The 21,356-nt window shown below is 52.9% G+C and overlaps 11 protein-coding genes across 11 annotated transcripts; 7 read left to right on the forward strand and 4 right to left on the reverse strand.

The window, feature by feature from the left end:
- Positions 1-376: 376 nt before the first annotated feature.
- On the forward strand, positions 377-1,855 carry M409DRAFT_64909 (uncharacterized protein; the record flags this gene model as incomplete). The annotated part of the gene is made up of 1 exon (XM_033816280.1): positions 377-1,855. One exon carries the CDS (start codon positions 377-379, stop codon positions 1,853-1,855), a length of 1,479 nt encoding a protein of 492 aa, XP_033670030.1.
- A 227-nt stretch (positions 1,856-2,082) lies between these two features.
- Positions 2,083-2,988, forward strand: M409DRAFT_52428 (uncharacterized protein; the record flags this gene model as incomplete). Its single annotated transcript, XM_033812075.1, has 1 exon — positions 2,083-2,988. One exon carries the CDS (start codon positions 2,083-2,085, stop codon positions 2,986-2,988), a length of 906 nt encoding a protein of 301 aa, XP_033670031.1.
- A 104-nt stretch (positions 2,989-3,092) lies between these two features.
- Positions 3,093-3,991, reverse strand: M409DRAFT_20369 (uncharacterized protein; the record flags this gene model as incomplete). Its single annotated transcript, XM_033805362.1, has 3 exons — positions 3,093-3,610; positions 3,664-3,735; positions 3,793-3,991. 3 exons carry the CDS (start codon positions 3,989-3,991, stop codon positions 3,093-3,095), a joined length of 789 nt encoding a protein of 262 aa, XP_033670032.1.
- Positions 3,992-4,909: 918 nt separating this feature from the next.
- M409DRAFT_20370 (uncharacterized protein) lies at positions 4,910-7,108 on the forward strand (the record flags this gene model as incomplete). The annotated part of the gene is made up of 6 exons (XM_033805363.1): positions 4,910-5,984; positions 6,055-6,088; positions 6,139-6,281; positions 6,333-6,394; positions 6,449-6,529; positions 6,581-7,108. The coding sequence occupies 6 exons, from the start codon at positions 4,910-4,912 to the stop codon at positions 7,106-7,108; spliced, it is 1,923 nt and encodes a 640-aa protein (XP_033670033.1).
- Positions 7,109-7,420: 312 nt separating this feature from the next.
- Positions 7,421-9,147, forward strand: M409DRAFT_52430 (glycoside hydrolase family 18 protein; the record flags this gene model as incomplete). Its single annotated transcript, XM_033812076.1, has 2 exons — positions 7,421-7,936; positions 8,005-9,147. 2 exons carry the CDS (start codon positions 7,421-7,423, stop codon positions 9,145-9,147), a joined length of 1,659 nt encoding a protein of 552 aa, XP_033670034.1.
- A 334-nt stretch (positions 9,148-9,481) lies between these two features.
- M409DRAFT_52431 (uncharacterized protein) lies at positions 9,482-10,698 on the forward strand (the record flags this gene model as incomplete). The annotated part of the gene is made up of 4 exons (XM_033812077.1): positions 9,482-9,526; positions 9,620-9,833; positions 9,887-10,078; positions 10,130-10,698. The coding sequence occupies 4 exons, from the start codon at positions 9,482-9,484 to the stop codon at positions 10,696-10,698; spliced, it is 1,020 nt and encodes a 339-aa protein (XP_033670035.1).
- A 974-nt stretch (positions 10,699-11,672) lies between these two features.
- M409DRAFT_52432 (uncharacterized protein) lies at positions 11,673-13,687 on the forward strand (the record flags this gene model as incomplete). The annotated part of the gene is made up of 3 exons (XM_033812078.1): positions 11,673-12,196; positions 12,250-13,378; positions 13,433-13,687. The coding sequence occupies 3 exons, from the start codon at positions 11,673-11,675 to the stop codon at positions 13,685-13,687; spliced, it is 1,908 nt and encodes a 635-aa protein (XP_033670036.1).
- A 170-nt stretch (positions 13,688-13,857) lies between these two features.
- M409DRAFT_64912 (uncharacterized protein) lies at positions 13,858-16,136 on the reverse strand (the record flags this gene model as incomplete). Its single annotated transcript, XM_033816281.1, has 3 exons — positions 13,858-14,067; positions 14,245-15,531; positions 15,756-16,136. 3 exons carry the CDS (start codon positions 16,134-16,136, stop codon positions 13,858-13,860), a joined length of 1,878 nt encoding a protein of 625 aa, XP_033670037.1.
- A 669-nt stretch (positions 16,137-16,805) lies between these two features.
- On the forward strand, positions 16,806-17,296 carry M409DRAFT_64913 (uncharacterized protein; the record flags this gene model as incomplete). The annotated part of the gene is made up of 3 exons (XM_033816282.1): positions 16,806-16,927; positions 16,988-17,081; positions 17,147-17,296. The coding sequence occupies 3 exons, from the start codon at positions 16,806-16,808 to the stop codon at positions 17,294-17,296; spliced, it is 366 nt and encodes a 121-aa protein (XP_033670038.1).
- Positions 17,297-17,431: 135 nt separating this feature from the next.
- Positions 17,432-19,735, reverse strand: M409DRAFT_20375 (uncharacterized protein; the record flags this gene model as incomplete). Its single annotated transcript, XM_033805364.1, has 1 exon — positions 17,432-19,735. One exon carries the CDS (start codon positions 19,733-19,735, stop codon positions 17,432-17,434), a length of 2,304 nt encoding a protein of 767 aa, XP_033670039.1.
- Positions 19,736-20,366: 631 nt separating this feature from the next.
- On the reverse strand, positions 20,367-21,218 carry M409DRAFT_52435 (uncharacterized protein; the record flags this gene model as incomplete). The annotated part of the gene is made up of 1 exon (XM_033812079.1): positions 20,367-21,218. The coding sequence occupies one exon, from the start codon at positions 21,216-21,218 to the stop codon at positions 20,367-20,369; it is 852 nt and encodes a 283-aa protein (XP_033670040.1).
- Between the last annotated feature and the right edge of the window lie 138 nt (positions 21,219-21,356).

A 21,356-nucleotide genomic window follows, 5' to 3' on the forward strand; every position in this document is an offset into this window, starting at 1 on the left:
ACCGCCTATGGCCCATGCATATTGGTAGGCAAATGGCAGAATCAACACACGCTCCTTCGATTCTTATCACAGCCGAATATGAGTCGTTCTGAAGACGCTCGACTCGTCAAAAATGGAGGTCGTCGCAGTCACAAGCAGGGTGGTGCATGCAAGGCGAAGTGAATGTGGGAGGCTGGGGGCTGGCTAAATTTCGGAATTGAAAGCTAGTCACGGAAGTGACGCGCTAAGAGCAGCGCGTAAAGCACTTTGCGTCCATCATCCCACCTTCATTCAGCAATCGACAAACACTCCACCAACACATCTCCATCCGACCCATTCCTCGCCTTGCTATCATACACAATTCTATCATACAGCTCCACATACATACACAATCGACATGCCTGGTCAACGCAAACGCAAGAACGATGATGTCGCCGATCAGCGAGCGAGTAAACAAGCGCGTACAGCTCCAACTCAGAAGAGCATCAGCACGTTCAGCACCGTCGGGAAACCCCATGCCGCCAATGGCAATAAGAAGCAATTGAGAAAGTCTGTCCAAGAGAAAGACCCAGCTCCGTCTCAAGCACAAGTCAAGAAAGTGGATAAGAAGAGGAAGCGAGTTCAGGCGGCGGCAGACGAGGACGAGGAGGACGTGATTGTGGTATCTTCGCGGGCGATCGCTCAGACCACAGAGAATCCACACCTAGCCACACCACGCAACAAGCGAGTCAAGAATCTGGCTCCTCCCTCACCGACCAACACGCCTACTCGAGGCGCCGCTGCGCTTTTCGACAGGCTCAACATCGATGCCAATGCTCGCGCGATCCCATGTGCCGTTTCCCAAAAGCAGATCTCTTACCACACACCTCCACACAGTCCAAATGATGAGAAGAGCGGCTTTCTGGCAGAGTTCCCGACAGAGCTCGAGGAGCTCCAAGACCTACATGCGGCGTTTCTGTCGGCATTGTCTCTTTACTACTCGCACAACGGATCTGCCTCTCCCGTCGACATGCAGACCTTGCTCCCTCAGATCTCGCAAACCTGGAGAAAACGTAGCGTCAAGCTGGACGACTTGAGGCGTATATTGGCTATCGTGGAGGAGAGTGATCGGGATTTCCTCGTCCAGGACTACGGAAGAGCTGGTATTTGCTTGGTCATAGCGAAACCGCTTGTATCCATCACTGGTCGCCCGGCACTCAACATCAATCCACTCACAATTGGCACGAAGTTTGAGAATGCTTTGGAGAAGCTTTGGCGAACATGGCAGATGAAGACCGCGAAAGAGAACAGAACAGTTGAAGCTTTCATTGACAGCCTTCCACTCCTCGATGTTACACAAAACCAATCCGCGATCAAGGCCGCTCCCCTGTTCGCACGCGGACAACAACGCCTCGCGGATCTCAGAGCCAGCCAGACAGCGTCCAAGGAGGCCAGTGTGAAGGTACCAGCATTGGCTCCTTCGGCTCTACCAAAGTCCCTTCAAGCAACGCAGAATCGCAGCACGGCTCTTCTGGATCGTGTCCTCGCGAGACAAAACCTGGCATCAACTCTACCAGCTGGACCTACCAAGGATCAGATGGAACGCAAGGCCGCCCTCCACCGAATCGAGAATGTAACGAAGGTGCTATCTCTTCTCGTGGGCACCAAGGACCGATTCATCGTCAGCATGCCAGCAATAACTCAACAAATCCAACAGAGCACTCGTAGCCCCATCAGCAACGACGAAATCGAGAGATGTCTGGGATTGATGGCTACTGAGGTGACGCCAGCTTTTGTCAAAGTTGTCGAGAGTGGCGCGGTCAAGGCGGTGGTGATCACGAGGAGCGGTAATGTTGGACTGGACGAGTTGAGGGCGAGAGTCGAGGCGTGCTTGTGAAGTTGCAGTGCACGGTCAATAGGTAGAGAGTGGAATTGATTACATTATGAGAATACCATGTTGCACTTATTGAGATACCGATGCTTACTCTCCATAACCCCGATGGCATTGAGCGACTTCCTTGCAAACTGCTTTACCGACTCGAGCGGGGTTGTTGCTTTTCATGTCTCCACGATTCGAACGTCTCCCAAAAACACAATCACGTCCTCCAATCCAAGACGACATCCATGGCCAATCAACAAAGAAAGTGGGCTCTCATTACCGGCGCAAGTCCAGGAGGGATGGGTGAAGCCGAAGCAGCAGCCTTCCTGAAGCGAGGTGTGAACGTGATCGCCACCTCCATCGACACAGACGACATCGAATACCTACAACCCGAAAAAGATAGAAACGACGGCTTTCTAGTCACTCTACGTCTCGACGTGACATCGACAAAGTCCATCGACGCAGCAGTCAAACAAGTCGAAAACCTCACCGACGGCAAACTAGACTTCCTCATCAACAACGCCGGCTACGGCTACTTCGGCCCCCTAATGGACGTCGACATCTCCCAAGCCAAGAAACAATTCGACGTGAATGTCTGGGGCGTCCTAGCCGTAACGCAAGCCTTCTTCCCGCTCCTCCGCGCCGCTAAAGGCACAATCGTCAACCAAGCCAGCATCTCCGGCGTCGAAGGCTTCAGCCGCCCCTTCATGGGCATCTACTCCAGCTCCAAAGCCGCAGTGATGAACATGAGCGCCGTCATGCGCGTCGAGCTCGCGCCTTTCGATATCCACGTCGTCACGCTCGTGACGTCTGCGGTCAAGACGGAGTTTTATGCGAATCGGACAGGAGGCGGGATTTTGGAGACTTCGGCTTATTTTCCGATTAAGGAGGAGTTGGAGGGGATGATGGGGAGGTCTTTAGCGGATGGGAGGGGGCATGAGAGGGAGCGGGTTGCGGAGAGTACGGTTGAGGAGTTGTTGAGGACGCCGCCGCCGTTGTTTGTGAGGAAGGGGTATGCGGCTAATGTGCTTGCTTGGTTGATGTGGTTGTTGCCGACTTGGGTGCTTGATGCGCAGAGTGTTTCGGGGACTCCTGTTGGGCGACTACAAAACGTCTTGAGGGGAAATGCTGATACTAAGAAGTCCGACTGACTATTCAGAATAACTACCTTGCAGCTCGTTGAGAACAATGCCGGACATTCGACCTTCGTGATACAATCTCCACATCACCAAGGCGATACCTCACTCGTTGACTTTCAACGAGATGAAGTATCACTCTCAGCTCTCTCAACATCCTTCGTCTGCGCCATCGCAGGCTGCTGAACGGCCTTTGACTTCTTGCTGCGGCGGAACAACAAGAACGCCAGCGCAGCAATGGCCAGGGCACCCAAAACCGACCCAACGACAGCCCCTGCGATAGTGCCGCGGGACAGACCATGATCCTCATCCGGATGCGGATCAGATCCATCAGGTGCCGTCGTGATCACATCCACCGCTGCATCGGTCGACACACCTGGCTCTTCTCTCGTTGCGTTGAAGCACGGGATGCGCTCCGCGAAGGCAGTCGTCTCGACGTATGTGATGTCTGTGCAGGCGTAGAAGGCTTCTTTGCTGTTGGTGTCTTCTGAGAGGTAGAAGAACATGAAGGTGGCGTTGCTGCCGGCGCTGATGTTGGTGGGTGGGTCAGGGGCGGTGATGCATGTGTGGCCGATGTCTAGACCGCCGACTGCTTGCGGTCCGTAGAAGATCTCGAAGTCGGTGATGGATTGTGGGTCTTGAGGAGCCGTCAGTAACACGCCTGATGAAAGTTGATCTGGTTCAACTTACCATTGTCATACGATACGCCGACATGCACAGCCCGAGTGTCGTCTTGGGTTACCAGAGCGAGTCTCCCGTTCGCTAAGACACGGATCGATCAGATCGACGGCTCATCTCTCTGCACAAATCTCAACATACTCAAGGGAAACTCAGTCCGCTCTCCTACACCGCTGCTAGATCCGCAAGGAGGCGTGTTGTCTGCATCGGCCGACCATGGTCTGTCTTCAGGCCACATGAAAGCTGCCGGGCCCATCTCGCTGGAGCTGTGAGAGTCCCCATGAGCGGCGACGAGTCCTTGGAGCAGGACTGTGCCGATGAGGAGAGGAGATGGATACATTCTCGACGATGAACAATTATCTCAACGGCTTTGAACAAGGTACTACCACGAAGTTAGTGAAGAACGCAACAACCACCCTTCCAACTGGGGAGCTCTCACTACAAAACCTCCCACCCGGCAATGGTACGACCTCCATCCTCTCTATATGGTGATACGAGCTGCGGGGTGTTCGCATAGCACACACCCACTCACGTACTTCTCCCAAGGACGCCAAGGTCGCCTGCCGAGACCTCCAAGATCATCTGATAAGATCTGAGTGAATCTTTATTGGCTCAGCAGGTGCGATGTCGGGCTCGGCCGTACAACTTCTATGTGGTATGGCATGGCGGGAGGTTTTCGTTTTCTTGGGTAGGGGATGTTCTTGGTGCTTTGTTTGAAGGATGGTGGGAAGATGTATGTTTCTTTGTGTTTAGTTGGAAGGGTCGATGGCCTTGCTGGTTGGGAATGGTTGTCCCACAAGACAGCAGCGCTCATGTGTCTACTCGAGAAAGATTCTCGCACGATTGCTGGAGTTGTATCGCGTTGATGACGAGAACCAAGGGGAGATTGGTCTGGTATGAATCTGCGATGGTGCTGAATGTAACAGCATACCAACTGGGATGTAACGCTTCCACGAAGTCGTCCTCCAGCTCAGGACCCGGGACTACGACAATGGACCACAGCCCTGCGGCCAATTTGTTCGAGACCACGATCAGTGGTCCTCGATTCTCGATCAACTCCACGATGGAAGACAAAGAATCGAGCATGCCGGATGCGGTTTTCGAGCACTGTGTTGCTCTGCTCGACAAAGAAGTTCAAAGCCAATGCACCATGGGGCATTGTCTTGGTAAGAAGGCACTTGATGCCCTCGCAATATGATCCTAAGCTTCGAGATTCACATTTCAGCCGAAGACGAGGACGAAAGGGTATTTCGAGAAGATGGTCGGACTGGGTGGGTTTCGCCCGAGGACGCGCATAGGGACGCCTGCGGTTGATGAGGATGAGGATGAGAAATACACTTCAAGCGAAAATGACCAGGAGCCAGATTCGGGCGATGATCTGGGGTTCGATCCTGGCGAGTCTTCCAGGAAACGTAAAGCCGCCTCGGATGGATCATCAGAACGCAGTCGATCGAGCAAGCGTGCGAGAGTCTCGCCCGATGGAGACTCGCAAGACCGCGACCGTCCTGTTCGGATGGCAACTCAAAGTGGACTAACCCTTCTTCGAAAAGCCCAGTGGCCAAAGGCATGGCAGGCCATACATCGGGCGTTGAAGAACGACGAGGCTTCCAAGGAGGAAATGGACACTTTGGACGAACTCTTCGCTCGAGTATACGCAATGGCAACTGCTGAAGACCGAGATGTTCTGGATCCGCTTCTACACACTGGATTCGAGGGAAACCCAACTGGATACGTCTCGACACTCAATAGATACGTGAGGGACCAGATCTTAGCTTGGTGCCAGAAGTCTTTCGTGGAAGCTATGAATAACGCCAGTGAAGAACGACGGAAGATCTTGAATTTGGAAGAAGATCGGAAGAACATGCTGAAGCATTGCAAAGAGGGTGGCTGGCCGTGGAGAGCGGACAGGGAAGAAATCGCCCCTCTTGATGACAATGCACCGCCGCGTCCAATTGTCAAGCCGGAAGACAAGTCGAAGAGTCTTGGGTTTGAGAAGGACGTGTCTCCAGATGTAGACGGCTTGTGGTCGTTCAGCCGTTGTCTGGGTGATGGAACTCGCAACTTTGCAGGGCTGTGGGTGAAGATAGACACTAGCAACAAGGTTGTTGACAGGAAAGTCATCAAGGATGTTTACCTTTCACCGAAAGACTCCAAGAACGACGACCTCTGGCATACTCCCCCCAATGGCGAGAGGGTGCCGATGGAGGTCCACATGCAAAGACTTCTTAGCGGTCTTGGAGACTCGTCCAGCATCGTCCAATATGTTGGCCACAGCACTCCGGACCCGACGTTGTATCGCATCTACCAGGAGTATTGTCCTTGCGGGACCCTTGGTGAGTGTTTCACACGGATTTGCGAACTGAGGCATACAGATGCGGGTGCTAACGTATTGCCGTCGTGCAGAGGAAATGATTAAGGCGCATCGATCGAAAAAGAGGTGAGGTCTACAAGCTTCCCTGACTTAGTGGTGAGCACTGACAGTCTTAGCTGGATATCATCACACGTACTTTGGGCCGTCTTTGAGTCAATGGCATCAGCAGCATGCCTGATGAATTATGGCAAGCTGCCGCCACCCGACAAGAGGAACAAGTGGCGGGCACTGATCCACTCAGATATCAAGCCAGACAACAGTAAGGATGATGATAAGCCTGGAACGAACTTCATGCTGATTGTCTACCTAGTCTTCTTAACCCTTGCAAACGACGACCCGGTCCCAACTTGGCCTGGCGTACCTGTTGCAAAGGTCAGTCGTTGTTCGAGCAAACAATAGTAAATGCTTGCTAATACTCTCTCTCAGCTCGGAGACTTTGATAGCTGCCATTATTATGACGATCCTGATGGAGCGTTGACAGCAGGAACGCAAGGCTACATGGCGCCGGTAGGATAGCTTCCTCGACAGCTGCGGCAAGCGACTAATGAATTGTGATAGGAGCGAGAAGATGGTTCAGGCATCGAGTATCAGGAGAGCCATATCTGGACCATCGGACGGGTCATATTATCGCTCATGAACAGAGACGCGTTAGAATCTGATGATTTCTCCCACACCGATCACAAGCCAGGGGTTGAGCAGCACTATGCCAATCTCTGCAAGAAGGTGGTGGAACTTGTGGAGGATTGTCTCGTTAAAAAACCGGTGCTTCGACCTACTGCTAAGCAGCTCTGGAATGGAATTTGCAAGGAAGTGGGCAGTTCTCGTTCTGATGGGGGGCTCGCTTTGAAGTTTACTCCATTTCCTGAGGACCAGGACAAGCCGCTTGTGGGTGGCGAAGGGTTGACGGGATGGGCGAAAGATTTGACGCCTGACGTCGAGGAGAAGGAGGAGGTGGAGGAGGAGATGGAGGAGGACGAGGATGACGAGGCCGAGGAAGAGGTGGAGGATGGCGAGGAAGAGGACGACGAGCAGATGTATGATGACGAGGAAGAAAATTACGACGAAGAGGAGGATCTCTATTCCTGACCGCTCTCATGCTGCAGAATATCGAATCTCAACTTCATGACATCTCTCATGATCAGGTGAGGTGCGATGATCCACTTTGGGCGGAATGCGAGGGGAGGCAGGGGCTGGGTATGCAGGCACTACGCGTTGGAATGTGGTTCGCAGCCACCATGTCCTCAATCAAGTATGCTAAGACTTCATGCACTTCTTTCGCTTCCACAACTCTCATTCTTGCAGTGCCTCCTGCCCCCTACCCCTCCGAGCCACCATTATACTATAAGGACACCATGGCTCGAGACACTCTTTCGGAGAGCTGCGCTTGCGATATCAAACATGACGCTATCAATCTCACGCTTCCTGCACAAGCTGGTCTTACTCCTGTCCATATCACCCTTGACGACCTCACGACACGTACATCGCCGTCCCATACACAAACACCATGTCCGCCAACTCGTCGTACCAGCCGTAACAGCGATCGAAGAGCCGTCTACAACGACAGAGGTGCCAGCATCATTTACAGCCGGCGATGCTGCGATTGAAGACATCCAAGCGATACAAGATGGCCTGTCCGACCTGCCCAGAGATCTCTTGACATTCATCCAGGCGATAGAACATCGCATGGAAGAATTGGAAGTGCTGTTTCAAAGCTTGATACCAGGATCTCCTGAGGCTGTATCGACCTCCCAATCGCCTTCTTTGCTGTCCGCGGCATCGTCGACGGGAACGCTGCCAATACCAGACTTCACTGGCCTGAGCATTCCCTTGACTGGCTCGTATGAGACTACACTGAACACTGCAACGGCACCGCGGGCGAGCGCAGTCACATCGCGATCATCGCAGAGCTTCAAGGTAACGAGAACAACACGCATGACAAGGACTCGCACTATTACACCTACCAGCGTCCTCACGGCTCTTAGTGGATACTTTCCAGCAACGGGAGTAGTCCAAATCCAGTGTGTCCGTACGCCAGCGGGACAGGATATCCGTTGCATCCAGCTTCGTCCACATACACTTTCGACCCTCAGGCCACTGGCAACATAGCCATCAACGTCTACAACAGCGGTAGATCGCCCATTCAAGGAGGTCTCTCGGCTATTTGCGATAAAGAAGAGATCGACACCGTGCTCCTGTCTTTCTACACCACACTGCAAGGTCCTGAGGGCTATCCGTCGTTCGGTGCGTCGGGGTGTACTTGGGATCTGCCTGCAGCTCAGAAGGCTGCGGAATCTAACACCTCTCTGTGCGCCGGACTGGTCGAAGGGGTGACCAAGTGTCAACAAGCAGGAAAAAAGGTTCTTGTCGGCTTGCAGAATTACGAAGTGGAGGACCTCCCCTCAGACGAGCGCGCTACTGAGCTGGCCAATATCACCTGGAATCTTCTTGGTGGAGGCGAGATCGATAGCCAGCTTAGGCCTCTTGGTCCAGGAATCAAACTCGATGGCTTCGTGATGGATGGCATCAAGAATACCTCGGAATGGCTTGTCTTCGCCAGCTCGCTACGGAGTCATTTCGACGAAGACTCAAGCAAATCCTATTACCTTGCTTCGGCACCGGACTGCTCGCTCGGAAACCCATCCATCGGCATAGGAATCATGGCCCAGTCCGACTTCGTCTATCCCGGGTTCACAGGCTGGGGTTGCGGTCTCTGGGGCCTCGAATTCAACGAAGCGAAACCCGCCTGGCAAAACTCCACGGTAATGAGTCTCGAGGTCTCGACCTTCGTAGATACCTTGCAGCAATGGTCGACTCTGCTAATCGGCCAGAGCACGCTTCCCCAACCACCTAGGTTGTACCTTGGGATGAGCATTCCTCAAGATCGGTATGGGCCTGAGGACAAGTTGGCGATGGTGTTCAATGAGGTGCAAAAGCGCAAGATCTCGAATTGGGGTGGTGCGATGATTAGAAGTGGGGATTCGATGGTGAATAATGTTGATGGAAGGGGAAACAACTATCTGAGGGGCTTGAGAGTGTTGTTGATTGTGGTGCTGAGAGCTGTTGGCCGGGTTTTGGGAAGTAGTTGCGTCGTCCCATGTATTCACAGAAACGCTTCTCCATCGTGAAAGGCGTTGACGTGGTGTGTCAGGATCCAGGGGAAAACAATCGCTTTTATCCAGAGCCACCTAAAGGCAATGTAGGGTCAATCAGATCAAATTACCAGCATGTCGTAGCCCTGAACGATGCATAGGCGTTACACTTTGGTGCTAGCGGCTCACGAAGGAATGTAAATGAATGAAAGATGGCTGACAAACTCGTGGAGTCGCTGCCCTGTGAGACGGTGTCTTGGCAACGGCGATGACGACAAAGTCGCCGAGCTCGTGCTTGAGCCTCACTGAGCTGCTTTTGTGAGCTCTGCTTTCTTCGTGGCACTTTTCTCTGACCTCACACCACTCAATCATGTTCTCGACACGCCTTTTCCGGCCTGCAGCTCAGCTGTCAAGCGTGAGTCTCCATGTCCAATGCTAACGATTTGCTGGATGCTCAATGGCTTCTCGCGGACAAGCGATGGAGAGCTAACGTAAATGACGACAACAGCAAGTCCGTCGATACGCATCGGAAGCTCCCAAGAGCGGTGGCAACAATTTCCTCCTCTACGGCCTCGGCGGTGCAGCCCTTGCAGGAGGTGGATACTATGCCTTGGCTGGCAGCAAAGATCCGGTGCAGCAGGCGAAGGAGCTGACGGAACCGGCATTCAAGAACGTGCCTCCGTCGCAGGGCGGACCACCTGACAAGGTCTTCATTGGTGGTGGTATGTTAAGAGTTGTACAATTCAAAGGCGTGGAAAACTGAGAGTCGGCGCAGACCAGGGCTTCATTAGCCTCGTTCTGGACAAGGTTGACGACATCAACCACAACACCAAGCAATTCCGATTCAAGTATGAGAACCCAGATGCGGTCTCTGGTCTCCCGGTCGCAAGCGCCATCATTACGAAGTACAAGGGTCCTGAAGATGAGAAGCCTACAATCCGCCCATACACACCAACGAGCGACGAGGGTAAGATGGAGAGCAGATCGGAAAGGCGATTGCAGATCTAACCCGTCACAGATGAGAGAGGCTTCTTGGATCTGGTTGTCAAGAAATACCCCAACGGCCCTATGAGTGAGCACCTGCACGCAATGAAGCCCGGTCAAAGCCTTGACATCAAGGGACCAATCCCCAAGTATCCCTGGGAGGCCAACAAGCACGATCATATCGCTCTGATCGCTGGTGGAACCGGCATCACCCCGATGTACCAGCTGTGCCGACAGATCTTCAAGAACCCTGCAGATAAGACGAAGGTCACACTGGTGTTTGGCAACGTCACTGAAGAGGACATTCTCCTCAAGAAAGAGTTCGAAGAGCTCGAGAACAACTTCCCACAACGATTCCGCGCCTTCTACGTACTCGACAAGCCACCGTCAGGCTGGAAGCAAGGCAGTGGCTTCATCACCAAGGACTTGCTCAAGACTGTAATCCCCGGACCCAACGACGAGAATGTGAAGGTCTTCGTGTGTGGACCTCCTGGACTTTGCAAGGCCATCTCAGGAGCAAAGAAGAGCCCAGCAGACCAGGGTGAGCTCAGCGGTTACCTGAAAGAGTTGGGATACAGCAAAGACCAAGTCTTCAAGTTCTAAAAGCAAGGGACAACCAAAACACTGTACAAATATCTAGAGCTACGAATGCCATCAGAGTATTAGACTTCACCTCATTACTTCTCCGCTTCCGCCGGCACATCCAAACGTCGGAACAAGTGGTTGCTGCGGTTGGCAAGCGCAGTCTCCTTGGTCGATTTTTGATCCTACTCTTCACACGAGTACCTCACATAAGGTACATCGTATCGTATACTCCTTCGAACTCCAAGCGTTGATGACACAATGCATGATTAATAAGGCAACTTTCACGACACCAACTGTGCTTATGGATATTTGCCAATGCCCTACTCCATGCCCCAAAAGCAGCAATTCTTCGGATCATTCCTACCCCGAACACTTTTGATTCCAGTGGCCTTGCCTGAAAATTCCCCAATGTGCAAAGCGACCAACGAGCCGACCGGCTCGCACGATTCTGTTCCCCAACACACACCCAGTCGATAAGAAACGAATCTCTGGTCGGTCCACATAAGCTTTGCTAGTGCATCATCAAGTGAATGTTCATTGGCTCAATGTCACTGTCATACCCCCGAACCGATCTACCCGCGACTCTGCCGCTGGGAAGGTTGAGTTTAACTCCGAATCCACCTCAAAACAACGTCACCAAAGGACGCCTCCGACGGCGCGAGTCTCTGCTGCTGCCCACACACTGCCGAAAAACTCGCAGTCGTTCCTGGTGGGTGTGCGTACTCGCTACTGCTATGATGTGGTGGGTTTGTGTACTCGCGCCTCTTTTACTAATGAGGTGGTCCGTTCGGTCCATGATGCCATTACAGGTTACGAGCGGGTTCCTTTGAAGGTAGAGTCTTTCACTTTGCTGTAAGGTTGAGTCTTTATCTTGGCTTTCTCATTGTATATGAGGGACGCGTTGCCACTTCGTTCGCGCTATCTTGCTCTTGAATTGCTATCTCAATCTACACTCATCGGTGGCCTGAGGATACGGATTTCGCCACTCCAAGATGCAGTCTTTTCTACAGTACAAGAGATTCCGAGCCACGGTCGAGGCACAATTAGAACGGGACCAGGCCAGGGCAGAAGCTTTCAGAACACAACCTCGACAGAAGCCTAAAAGGCGTCTCTCGAAAGCCTCCATATCGTCAGACGAGAGCAAACAGGATCTCGAGAAAGGCGTCGAACATGGCGACTTCGCAACCCAGAACCAGTTGCGTCCACTTCCCACGGATCTGAATGCCTCTTCGGAAAAAGAGCAAAAAGAAGAGATGGCCGCTGAGAACGGACGATTCGAGGAGCCAGCGGAGGAGACCCCGAAAGTTGAAGATGGAGACGACAGTGGCGATGAGGATGTCAACGACTTGAGTGCCAACAGGACGATTTCCAGAACTACGACGCAGATGAGTGCCGGAAATGCCTTAGGGACGATTTTGACTGGTGTTGAAGTACGGAGACGGACGACCAAGGAGGGTGGGGATGGCAATGTGTTTGTCGTCAATTATGAGGGACCGCATGATCCGAATGATCCTCAGTGAGTAGAATGATGCTGGTTGCCTTTTCAGAGACTGACCCTCGTCTTCACAGTAACTGGCCAAGAGCGAAACGACTGTTCTGCACATTCTTAATCGCAGCAATCGCCCTGGTCGTGGGTATGGCCAGCTCCATCGACAGCGTTGCACTTCCACAAGCCTCGAAAGAGTTTGGAGTTTCAGAAGTTGTCGAAAGCATGACCACTGGTCTGTTCTTGATCGGATTCGGATGTGGTGCCCTCTTCGCTGGTCCCTTCAGTGAGACGGTCGGTCGAAATCCAGTTTACATCGTGACGATGATCATCTACATGTGCTTCATCTTAGGAGCTGGACTGTCTCCCAACATCGGCGCTCAGCTGGCGTTCCGATTCCTTGCTGGCTTCTTCGGATCGACGCCGTTGGTCTGCGCAGGTGGTAGCATTAGCGATTTGTGGAGCCCACTGGAGCGCGTCTACGCCTTTCCCATGTTTGCCAACGCAGGCTTCCTGGGTCCATGTCTCGGGCCCATCATAGGTGGCTACATAGCGCAATCGCATCAGCTGAGCTGGCGCTGGACAGAGTGGATCACCCTGATCTTCTCCGGTTTGATTCTAGGAGTCGTGGTCCTGTTCCTCCCAGAGACCTACCCACAGACCCTGCTCAAATGGAAAGCAGAGCATCTTCGAGCCATCACACAGGACCAGAGATACCGCGCATACATCGAGATTCGCGAGGAGACTCTCCTCCATCGTCTGACGCACTCTCTATACCGCCCCTTCATCCTGACAGCTCGGGAACCGATCATTATGATCTTTGCGCTCTACCTCACGGTCATCTACATCATCCTCTTTACTTTCCTGGACGGATACACCTATGTCTTTCAGGATACGTATGGCATCTCGCAGGGCCTGACGGGTATCTGCTTCGTGGGTATCATCGTTGGTCTATGCTGCGCTTCAGCCATTGTACCCTTGATCTACTCCTGGGCGAAGCGTGATCTCAAGAAGATTGAGGAGCAAGGTGGTACCCGACTGCCTCCAGAGTTCAGGCTGTGGTATTCCATGCTCGGTGGCGCATTTGCAGTCCCCATCAGTCTGTTTTGGATGGGTTGGACTGCATATCCTCACATCTCCATTTGGTCGCCACTCCTAGCATCCGTGCTCTTCGGCTACGGCATCCTCTGCATTTTCATCACCAGCTACCAGGTATGTTACTCTTACCCCTGACTCTGTAAACATTCAGCTAACATCCGCTCGCAGTACATCATCGACTCCTACGAGATCTACGCCGCCAGCGCCCTCTCCTCCATCACCTTGATCCGATACATCGCAGCAGGCGGCATGACCATCGTCGGCATTCCGTTCTACGAGAACATGGGCGTTCACTATACCCTTACCATTCTGGCGTGTTTGAGCATTCCGCTTGTGCCGGCGCCGTATATTCTGTATAAGTATGGGCCATGGATTAGGAGTAAGAGCAAGTATGCTGTTAATGATACGACGGGGAGGAGGTAATGGAGATGTTTGGGTGGGTGTTTGATGTTGTAATGTCTATACAAAAGTGTTGCATATGGCCACAGCGCTCAACGAGACTGTTTAATGGCAGATCAATTTCTCTATGGTCAAGTCAAATATTGAAGTTCTCACGCAGTACCCGCCGCCAGCCGCAACCAAGCTCCCCAGTCTCAAACCAAGGTGATGGTTTCGTCCTTCAACTCATCCATCAGTCCCGGCACGACACCGGCATCGACGCTGAACATTCCGACCCTTTCAAACGTGACATCCGCAGAGTGTTCCTTCGGCCGCAGTACCAAACCCATGGCGCTCTTAAGGTCAGTGCCAGTATCGATGAATAGAGCGGTATACCTGTCTTGGCTCCACAATGTTTTGTCTACCTGAAAATGCGACTGTCTCTCCTCCGTGTGTGGCAACGACAGGATGCAAAGCTCCAGCCTTTCCCGTGTCTCAACGAAAACGATACTCGTACTCGTTACTACACTTTCCTCCGTTTCTGGCTCATCAAACCATCCCATGCCTCGAAACAGATCATTAAAGCCATGCATGCTGATGACTTGACGACTGCGGATCAAGGGAAGGGTGAGGCCTTTGACAACGAGAAGGCCTGACCTCACCGCTCCGTACGGGTTCGCTGAGTCACAGGGCTCGATCCTGTGAGAGATGATTTCGATACTCGGAGTGGCTGGCATTTCTGGCCGGATTTGGAACAACACCGGGTCGTTTGTCGTAGCCCAAGACCAAGAAGGCGCTCGATACGGCTGGACGTGCTTGCAACTTGACATCTCCTTGTACCACAGAAGCCCACGGGCAAGGTCGCGACTCCAAATGCCAGCTAGGTATTCCCCTCCAATAAGTCGATGAATGCGCTCGCACAGCCCTGAGAGTGCTGGTAATTTATCTGTGTTGTATGTGAGTGCGCGGTGTGAATAGGTTTGGACCAGGGTGAGAAATGCTGTCATGGCAACTTGCATTTCGTCAGGGGTGAGTCGCTGACCGTGCGCGGTGTCCCAGAAAAAGACAGATGACGGGTCCACATCCATGGAGTCATATGGAGAAAGGTTGCCTATTGAAAGGCCATCTAAACTGCAGGTCTGCTCTCGACATCGCCAGTAGATCCCATCCTTTCCAAAATGTAGCTGCCGAGGGCTCAGTGTCAACTCCTGGAGCGTCCAGCCGCGCTTATTGAGCGGACTGGATCGTTCCAAGACCTTCATGGATTCAAGGTCTGGGTCCCATTTTCCTGCAACCGCCACCTCTAACAGCTCGTTGTTGAACACCTTGATCGCTGCACGCGCTTGGCTTCCGTTGTTGGAACCTTTACAGAGGATCCCGCTTGTGCTGCCCGTTGCTGCAGCGGCGTAAATCGTAAGGACAGAATCGCGATAGACTTGTCCCATCTTTTTCGACTCCACCGTCCAGTCCTCCTTGCAGTCCTGCATTATGCACAAGCTATCGATCCATAGATACTGAACGCCGAGTCGTCGAGTGATGGTGATAGCATCTTCGAAATTTCGCGGGATCTGGTCCATGGGAAGCTCCTCCTGGAATGGGTCTATCGTCTTTGTCGTCAGAAGCACTGAGATTGCTCCTCCCCAGCAATGGCTCAACGCAAGATACTTCCCGACTGCACCTCGAGATAGGACCAGTTTGGGGGGCTCGGAGTGAACGTCAATTACGCGTGTGGGCAATAGGCCAGCAACCTCTGTGCGGCAGGTGAGGTGCTCTTCCCGACATTGCTGAAGCCATGCATTGACCACAGCGAAGTTCTCGTCAGCACCCAAGTCCCTCCCAGTCTCAAAACGTCCAATTCGACGCCCATCGATGAATAGCGGTTGATCTGTCTAGTCAATGAGTATCTCACAACAGAGACAGAATACCACATCAACCCACCTCGAGAAGTTTTGATCAGGAGGTCGACGGTGCGAAGTTCATATGGGCTTATTCCGCCTTCATTCTCTGCATCCGTACTTCCTCCAAAATGACTCTCTTCCGGATCTTCAGTACCTTGGTCCTTTTTGACCTGACTTTCATCAATCTCGTCGGAATAGTTTCGATACTCGCCGACCTGAACCAAGAGGATATCAAACGCTTCGACTTCGTCAAGACGGCGTCCTGCGTAAACGTGACTGGCGTTGATGGCCAGCCTGACATGGGATGGCTCGGCGAGAATCGCTTCAGTGTACAGCGAGCCCCTGCGATCAGCTTCTTCTGCCGTGATCCCAATTGCCGATGACATATAATCCTCAGGTGTCGTCTTGAAGGCGTCCAGTATCACCCAGCAAAGGTCACAGCCCTCATATGCTGCGCTCTCCAGGTCTTTGAAGGACTGATGGTGTTGATAGTAATGCTCGCCTGGAAACGTATGCCCGTAAAATTCCCTCTCGGCCAAGTGTACGAGCTTTTCGATCGTGAGGCTGGCACAGTAAACGCATCGTTTAGACCCCATTCCGATCGTTTTGTGAAGGCAAAGGGATGCTGTAATGGCGCTTCAAGTACGGGTAAGGGTCCTGTTGTAAAAATTTCATCTGGATTGCATCGGCCCTGTCGCATATCTCTAGTCTCTGCGCAAGTATTCGATTGTGTCTGAACGTGGCGCGTCGCACAGCGTAGAGGCTGTAGTTCTATCTGGAGGGGCCGCCATCTCGTGTGGCGTAGGATCACGAGGGCAGTGCTGCTCCTGTCCAGTCACAAACACAGATGCAAAAGTGCCTATGAAAGGTCTTATCTGTGTACTCTTGCTAATTATGATGTTTCGCGATAGCATCCAGTAGTCCTTGCTGTTGTCCTTCCGGGCCCGTCAAATCGTCCAGTCTTTGAAATCAGTTGTAGGCCTTTCCAAGCCAGTCTTCCACGCTATACTTTCATGTAGAGCGGCAGTAAGGAGATGGACAGACTTCGGACTTCGTCAGCTCTTGCTAAACAACTGAATAAGATGTTAGTCAAGGCATGAAGTCAAGTCCCTCCGTACCTTCTTCCGTCACCACCAACTCCACAAGCCCCAAGATCCGGCCCGACTGCGGTGACCTCACCTGCTCTCGACTTTTCAACCAAAGCATCCACCTCAAACACTCCACACTTCTCTCTTACTATAAATCAGACAAAACGATCAATCAACATGGCATACACCCTCGTCGTCCATCTCTACGCCAAAGACGATGCCGAAGCCATCAAGAAATTGACGGCCAAGCTGCAGGAAGCGAGTCAGGTGTACAGCAAGGATAAGGAGTGTTTGAGTTGGTGAGTATAGCAGTTTTAATGATGAGGAGAAAGAATTGGTTGATGATTAACATTGTGCAGGTTTGTGATGCAAGACCACAAAGACCCCCGAGCTTTCACGATCGTGGAGAGATATGCACATGAGAGCAGCCAGAAGTATCATTTGGAGAATCCGGTGAGTGAATCGAGTAACATTCTTTTCTTCCAAATGCGGTAGCTAACGTTGTCTTGTTTCTAAAGTATTGGCAAACCTTCGACAAGTACGTGATCCCATTGCTCGACAGGGAGATGGATCTCCGTCGCTTCAACGAGTTGGATACGTCCAAGGAGGTCAAGGTCGAGCAGGATGCTCAGCTTTGGGAGAATGTGAAGAAGCATCAGACTTACTGAGGGAGTCATCTTGTTGCTTTCATTGAGAGTTGCTGAGCAACTCTTGCGTCTCATAAAGGGTATCTCGAAAATCGAATGACCATTGAACGCCAGACAATTTCCGTCTCTTCCATTCTTCCATGCCATGGAGCTCATTCACAGTACGACAAACCTCATGCCGACCACCAAGCTCTGCTCGTTGAACTCTCCAGGGCGCAGCTTGACCACCGTCCGATGTTGGTCAGGGTTCGCGTAGCTGATGGAACCGCCCTGACAAATCTTCGGCATCTCGAACGCCGCCATCGCTTCTTCGGGAGTAGTATCATAAGTCACCGTAGGTGCAGCCGACTTCTTGGTGCCACCGGTAGCAGCCGAACGAGACTTCGAGGCTGGAGGACCTTCAGCAGGCTGGACGGCGAGCTCTTCCTTGTCCAGCATCTGCTCAGAGGCTTCAGAACCATCAGCGGTCACCTTCGATCGTCCGCGTCTGAGCTTCGTGGGTGAGACTGAAGTGTTTCTCGACGCGATCTCTTGCGAGGCGCCTTCCAAAGCGACATCCCCTTCAATCGGCACACCCCAAGACGAACCGCCCAGCCTCTTAACAGGCGTTCGATGAGGTGACAAGGATTCGATTCGCTTGGCGAGATGTCCGTTCGGTGCAGCGCCAAAGTCGAGAGCGGTGTCCATCCTGGCTTGTGCCAAAGCGGCGACGGGATCATCGCCGACATCTGGCATTGGAACATCCGCAGCATTTGGCAGGTTCTGAACCGGCGTTTCTTGCCGAGCACCAGACTGAGACGATGCGGCCGGGTTCAGCTTCTGCTTCTTCACAGGCGAGAAGCCACTTCCATCAATCGAGGCCGGCTTAGCTGGCAGTACTCCTTCATTCGAAAGTTGAGTGACCAAGTCTAGCTTCGCTTTCTCTTGGTTCTCTGCATTCATCTTCAAAATGTCTGAAAGACGCTCGGTGACGGTTCTGGAGATTGCTGTCTTTCCTCGTCTACTCTTGAAGCTCGCGACGAGCTTATTCATCTGAGGAGATATACCAAGCTCCTTTGCGAGGGCATCGACCTTCTCTCGTGCGGCAGTGACTTTCTTGCCTGGGGTAGTACCTTTCTCTATGATCGGCGTGAGGCCTTTCTTGGGCGGAGAAGCAGTCAGGGTCTCTTGTGCTTCAGGCTCTGAGAAGCTACGCGTTCGTCGAGCGAGTGGTATGTCTGGAGAGGTCGATGGTAGCACAGGGGCTGTATCCGAAGAGTCCGTGGCGGTAGGGTTCTGATCGACGGTCTGCACTTCATCTATGGCAGCATCTTCCATTTCGACATCCTGTACAGTCGCGGCTTTATCTACCGGTGGATCCACCTGCTCAGAGCTCTTCGTCCGCTCTCCATGCTTAGCGGAGCTCAGGCGAAGCGGCTCGGTGATAAACGCATGGTTTGAGGAAAACTTGCGACCTTCGCCAGTAGTCACAACAACATCAATGATGGTGCTCTGGGGCTTGTCTTTCAGGCGCTCAGCAATCGCGACACTCGACAGCGCATTGAGATACTCTGCGCTCGGCGCAGGCATCCCTTTGGCATCACATCCTCTAATATTCGCCTCTTGTGCAATCAACTCCGCGACCGCAGACCAGCGTTCCTCAGCGGAGATCTGACTCTGAGAGGCGTGATCAGCAGCACGGTAGATCCATGGCTTCTCAATCTGAACATGGAGTCTTGTGCCATGGAAGTGCTGAGTGTACAGCGAGCTCTCCTGCGTGAGCGTGAAGCGCTTCGTGTTGATGTAATCGGCGCCCACCAATGTGCCGTTGAGAAAGACTTCCATCTTCACATCCTCCTTGCGCGCGCGTGCTTTGCAACCGATTTCGAGAGTAAGTGAGATTGCTTGAGACTCTGCGGTCGGCTCTCTGCGGTATTGCTTCGGTGGGAAGCCACCAAGCGCCCGTAAAATTGGCGCTGGTGGTGTCTGCTCTTTCGGTGGAGGCTCCAGGACAGAATCATGGCGCGAGAGGTCGAGACTCTGATCTTGAGATTCTTGGAGGAAGCTGGTCTCAGGCGTGCCAAACGAGGGCGTGTTTCCAAGTGAAGTAAGTGGCGAGCTGGCATCATGGGCAACGGCATCGAAATTTGAGAGCTCAGGGACTGCTGAAGCTGGCGGCGGTGTCTCGATGGTGGGAACGACAGCATATCTTTCAGCGACATGGGCGATGTGCTCTCCAGCTTCCACCATGAAGAACGGCAAGTCCTCGTACTCGCCAATGAACCTTGCAGCGCCTTTCTCACTGCCATCAGGTCCGATCGGGCGTTCATAAAGCCGGTCGCCATTCGCGATGACCTCTTCGATGTGTTTGGCGTGTTGCGCATCCGTCTTCTTCATCAATTCGGGTGCACCGGATAGAGTCTTGTCCAGCTTCGCGACTCGGAGCGTGGCAGTCACGCTGCGCGCCTTGTATTCCGGCATGGCGCTTCGTTGAAGCTGTGTTGTGATTGCAGCTGTGTTTTTGTTGATGTGATCCAGAATGTGCTTCCTTAAGCCGAAGCTTTCGGCATAGAGCTGCCGACGACTCGTTCCTTCCATAAACGGAAGGAGCGTCATTTCACGTGGAACATGAAACCTCGCCCGCGCAAAGCTCGTGTAAAGCGAATGCTTTGCAAAGGGCGCTGGGGCGGATTCGTCATTTCGATATTGATTTCTGCTCATTCACTCATACTGTTCGCGCGAGGGTCACATGGGGACCACATGCGCGGATCCCGCTAGTCTCGTCCTTTAGCTCGAGGATAGCTCGAGGAGAGCACCTGTGCCCATCGGCTTTCTCAGAGGCATTAAGCTCTCGCTAGTGCTCTGGATTGCCTAGAGTACCCGCGAGTGGCCAGGATTTGATGCTTCGGAGGCTAGATGAGATGTGTCTTCTGGATGACCAGACCAGCATACAACCATCCAGGAGCCTGGCTTGCTAATTCGATTGTTCATTCTAGCCGCGTCGACTCGTGGGATCCAGCCAAATAAGACCGTGCTCATCACTTCTGGACTTTGATCGTAATCTTCGTTCATAGCATCCGTAATCCAGTCCTCATAGCACAAGAGCCATCATTTACCCTCTACCTCTCCCCTCCGTAAGAACCCCAATACTCGGCTCCTCCAGACTATCCCCCAACTCAACCATTGTCCGATCATAAACCCTCGCAATCTGCATGTCCAGACTCTCCTCAGGTGTCTCCTCATGATCATCCCCCTCCAGCACCAAACGCCCCTCATCGTCCGTCTCCGTCTCGATATCCATGCTATCCCCCTCCCCCTCCCCCTCCTCATCCTCATACTCAAACTCCCCCCTCTTGAAAACCTCCACAACCCCCACCCTCGTCCGTTCCACCAGACTCCGAATCCTCACCTTCTCCGTCCCACTCACAACCCCCCTCCTCCCACCCCCTTCAAACCCCGGCAACCTCTCTCCCGTCTCAGCATCCCGGCCTTGCATCAGCCCCGCAAATGCCAGATCCAACTTCCCCAACACCCGAAACAGCGCCTTTGGACTCGGCGGCATCCCCTGCACTACATTCCCCAGCAAAAGTCCGATGCTGATGAGGTAGGGGACCTGTAACCCAGGCGTCCCGCTGACCCAGACGATGTCTACTAATTCGCCCAGATCTTTACATGCTTCGCTCATGGTGTTGTAGCCTTGGACGTCGCCCCATGTATCTGCCTTGTCGCGGTCGACTTCTGACAGGAATTGGGAGCTTGGAGAGGTGCGTTTCGCGAAACGTCGTTGGATGTGCAGGAGTTGAGCATCGCAGTGGCGGATGAAGGCAGATTCTTTACTGCCGCCGGGGCGTAGGGGAGTGTCTCGCGGGTGGGGGAGGGTTGGGTGCATGGTTGAGGTAGTTGTGATTGTGGACGCGGGCGGAGAGAGGATGAAGCCTCCGGGTTGCGGTGGTGGTGTGGCCATTTTGGCAGGAGCGTGAGGTGTTTACGGAGGCATTGATGATGTGTGTCTGCTTTTGAGGGTAGTGTGGTTTTTCACATGGTGACTTATTTCTGACCAAGAGATGAGTGACGTGAGGTCTCTTGAGCTGAGGTCGAAGCT

This window comes from Zasmidium cellare (genome assembly GCF_010093935.1).
Source record: "Zasmidium cellare ATCC 36951 unplaced genomic scaffold M409scaffold_10, whole genome shotgun sequence".
In the NCBI taxonomy this organism is placed as follows: Eukaryota; Fungi; Ascomycota; class Dothideomycetes; order Mycosphaerellales; family Mycosphaerellaceae; genus Zasmidium; species Zasmidium cellare.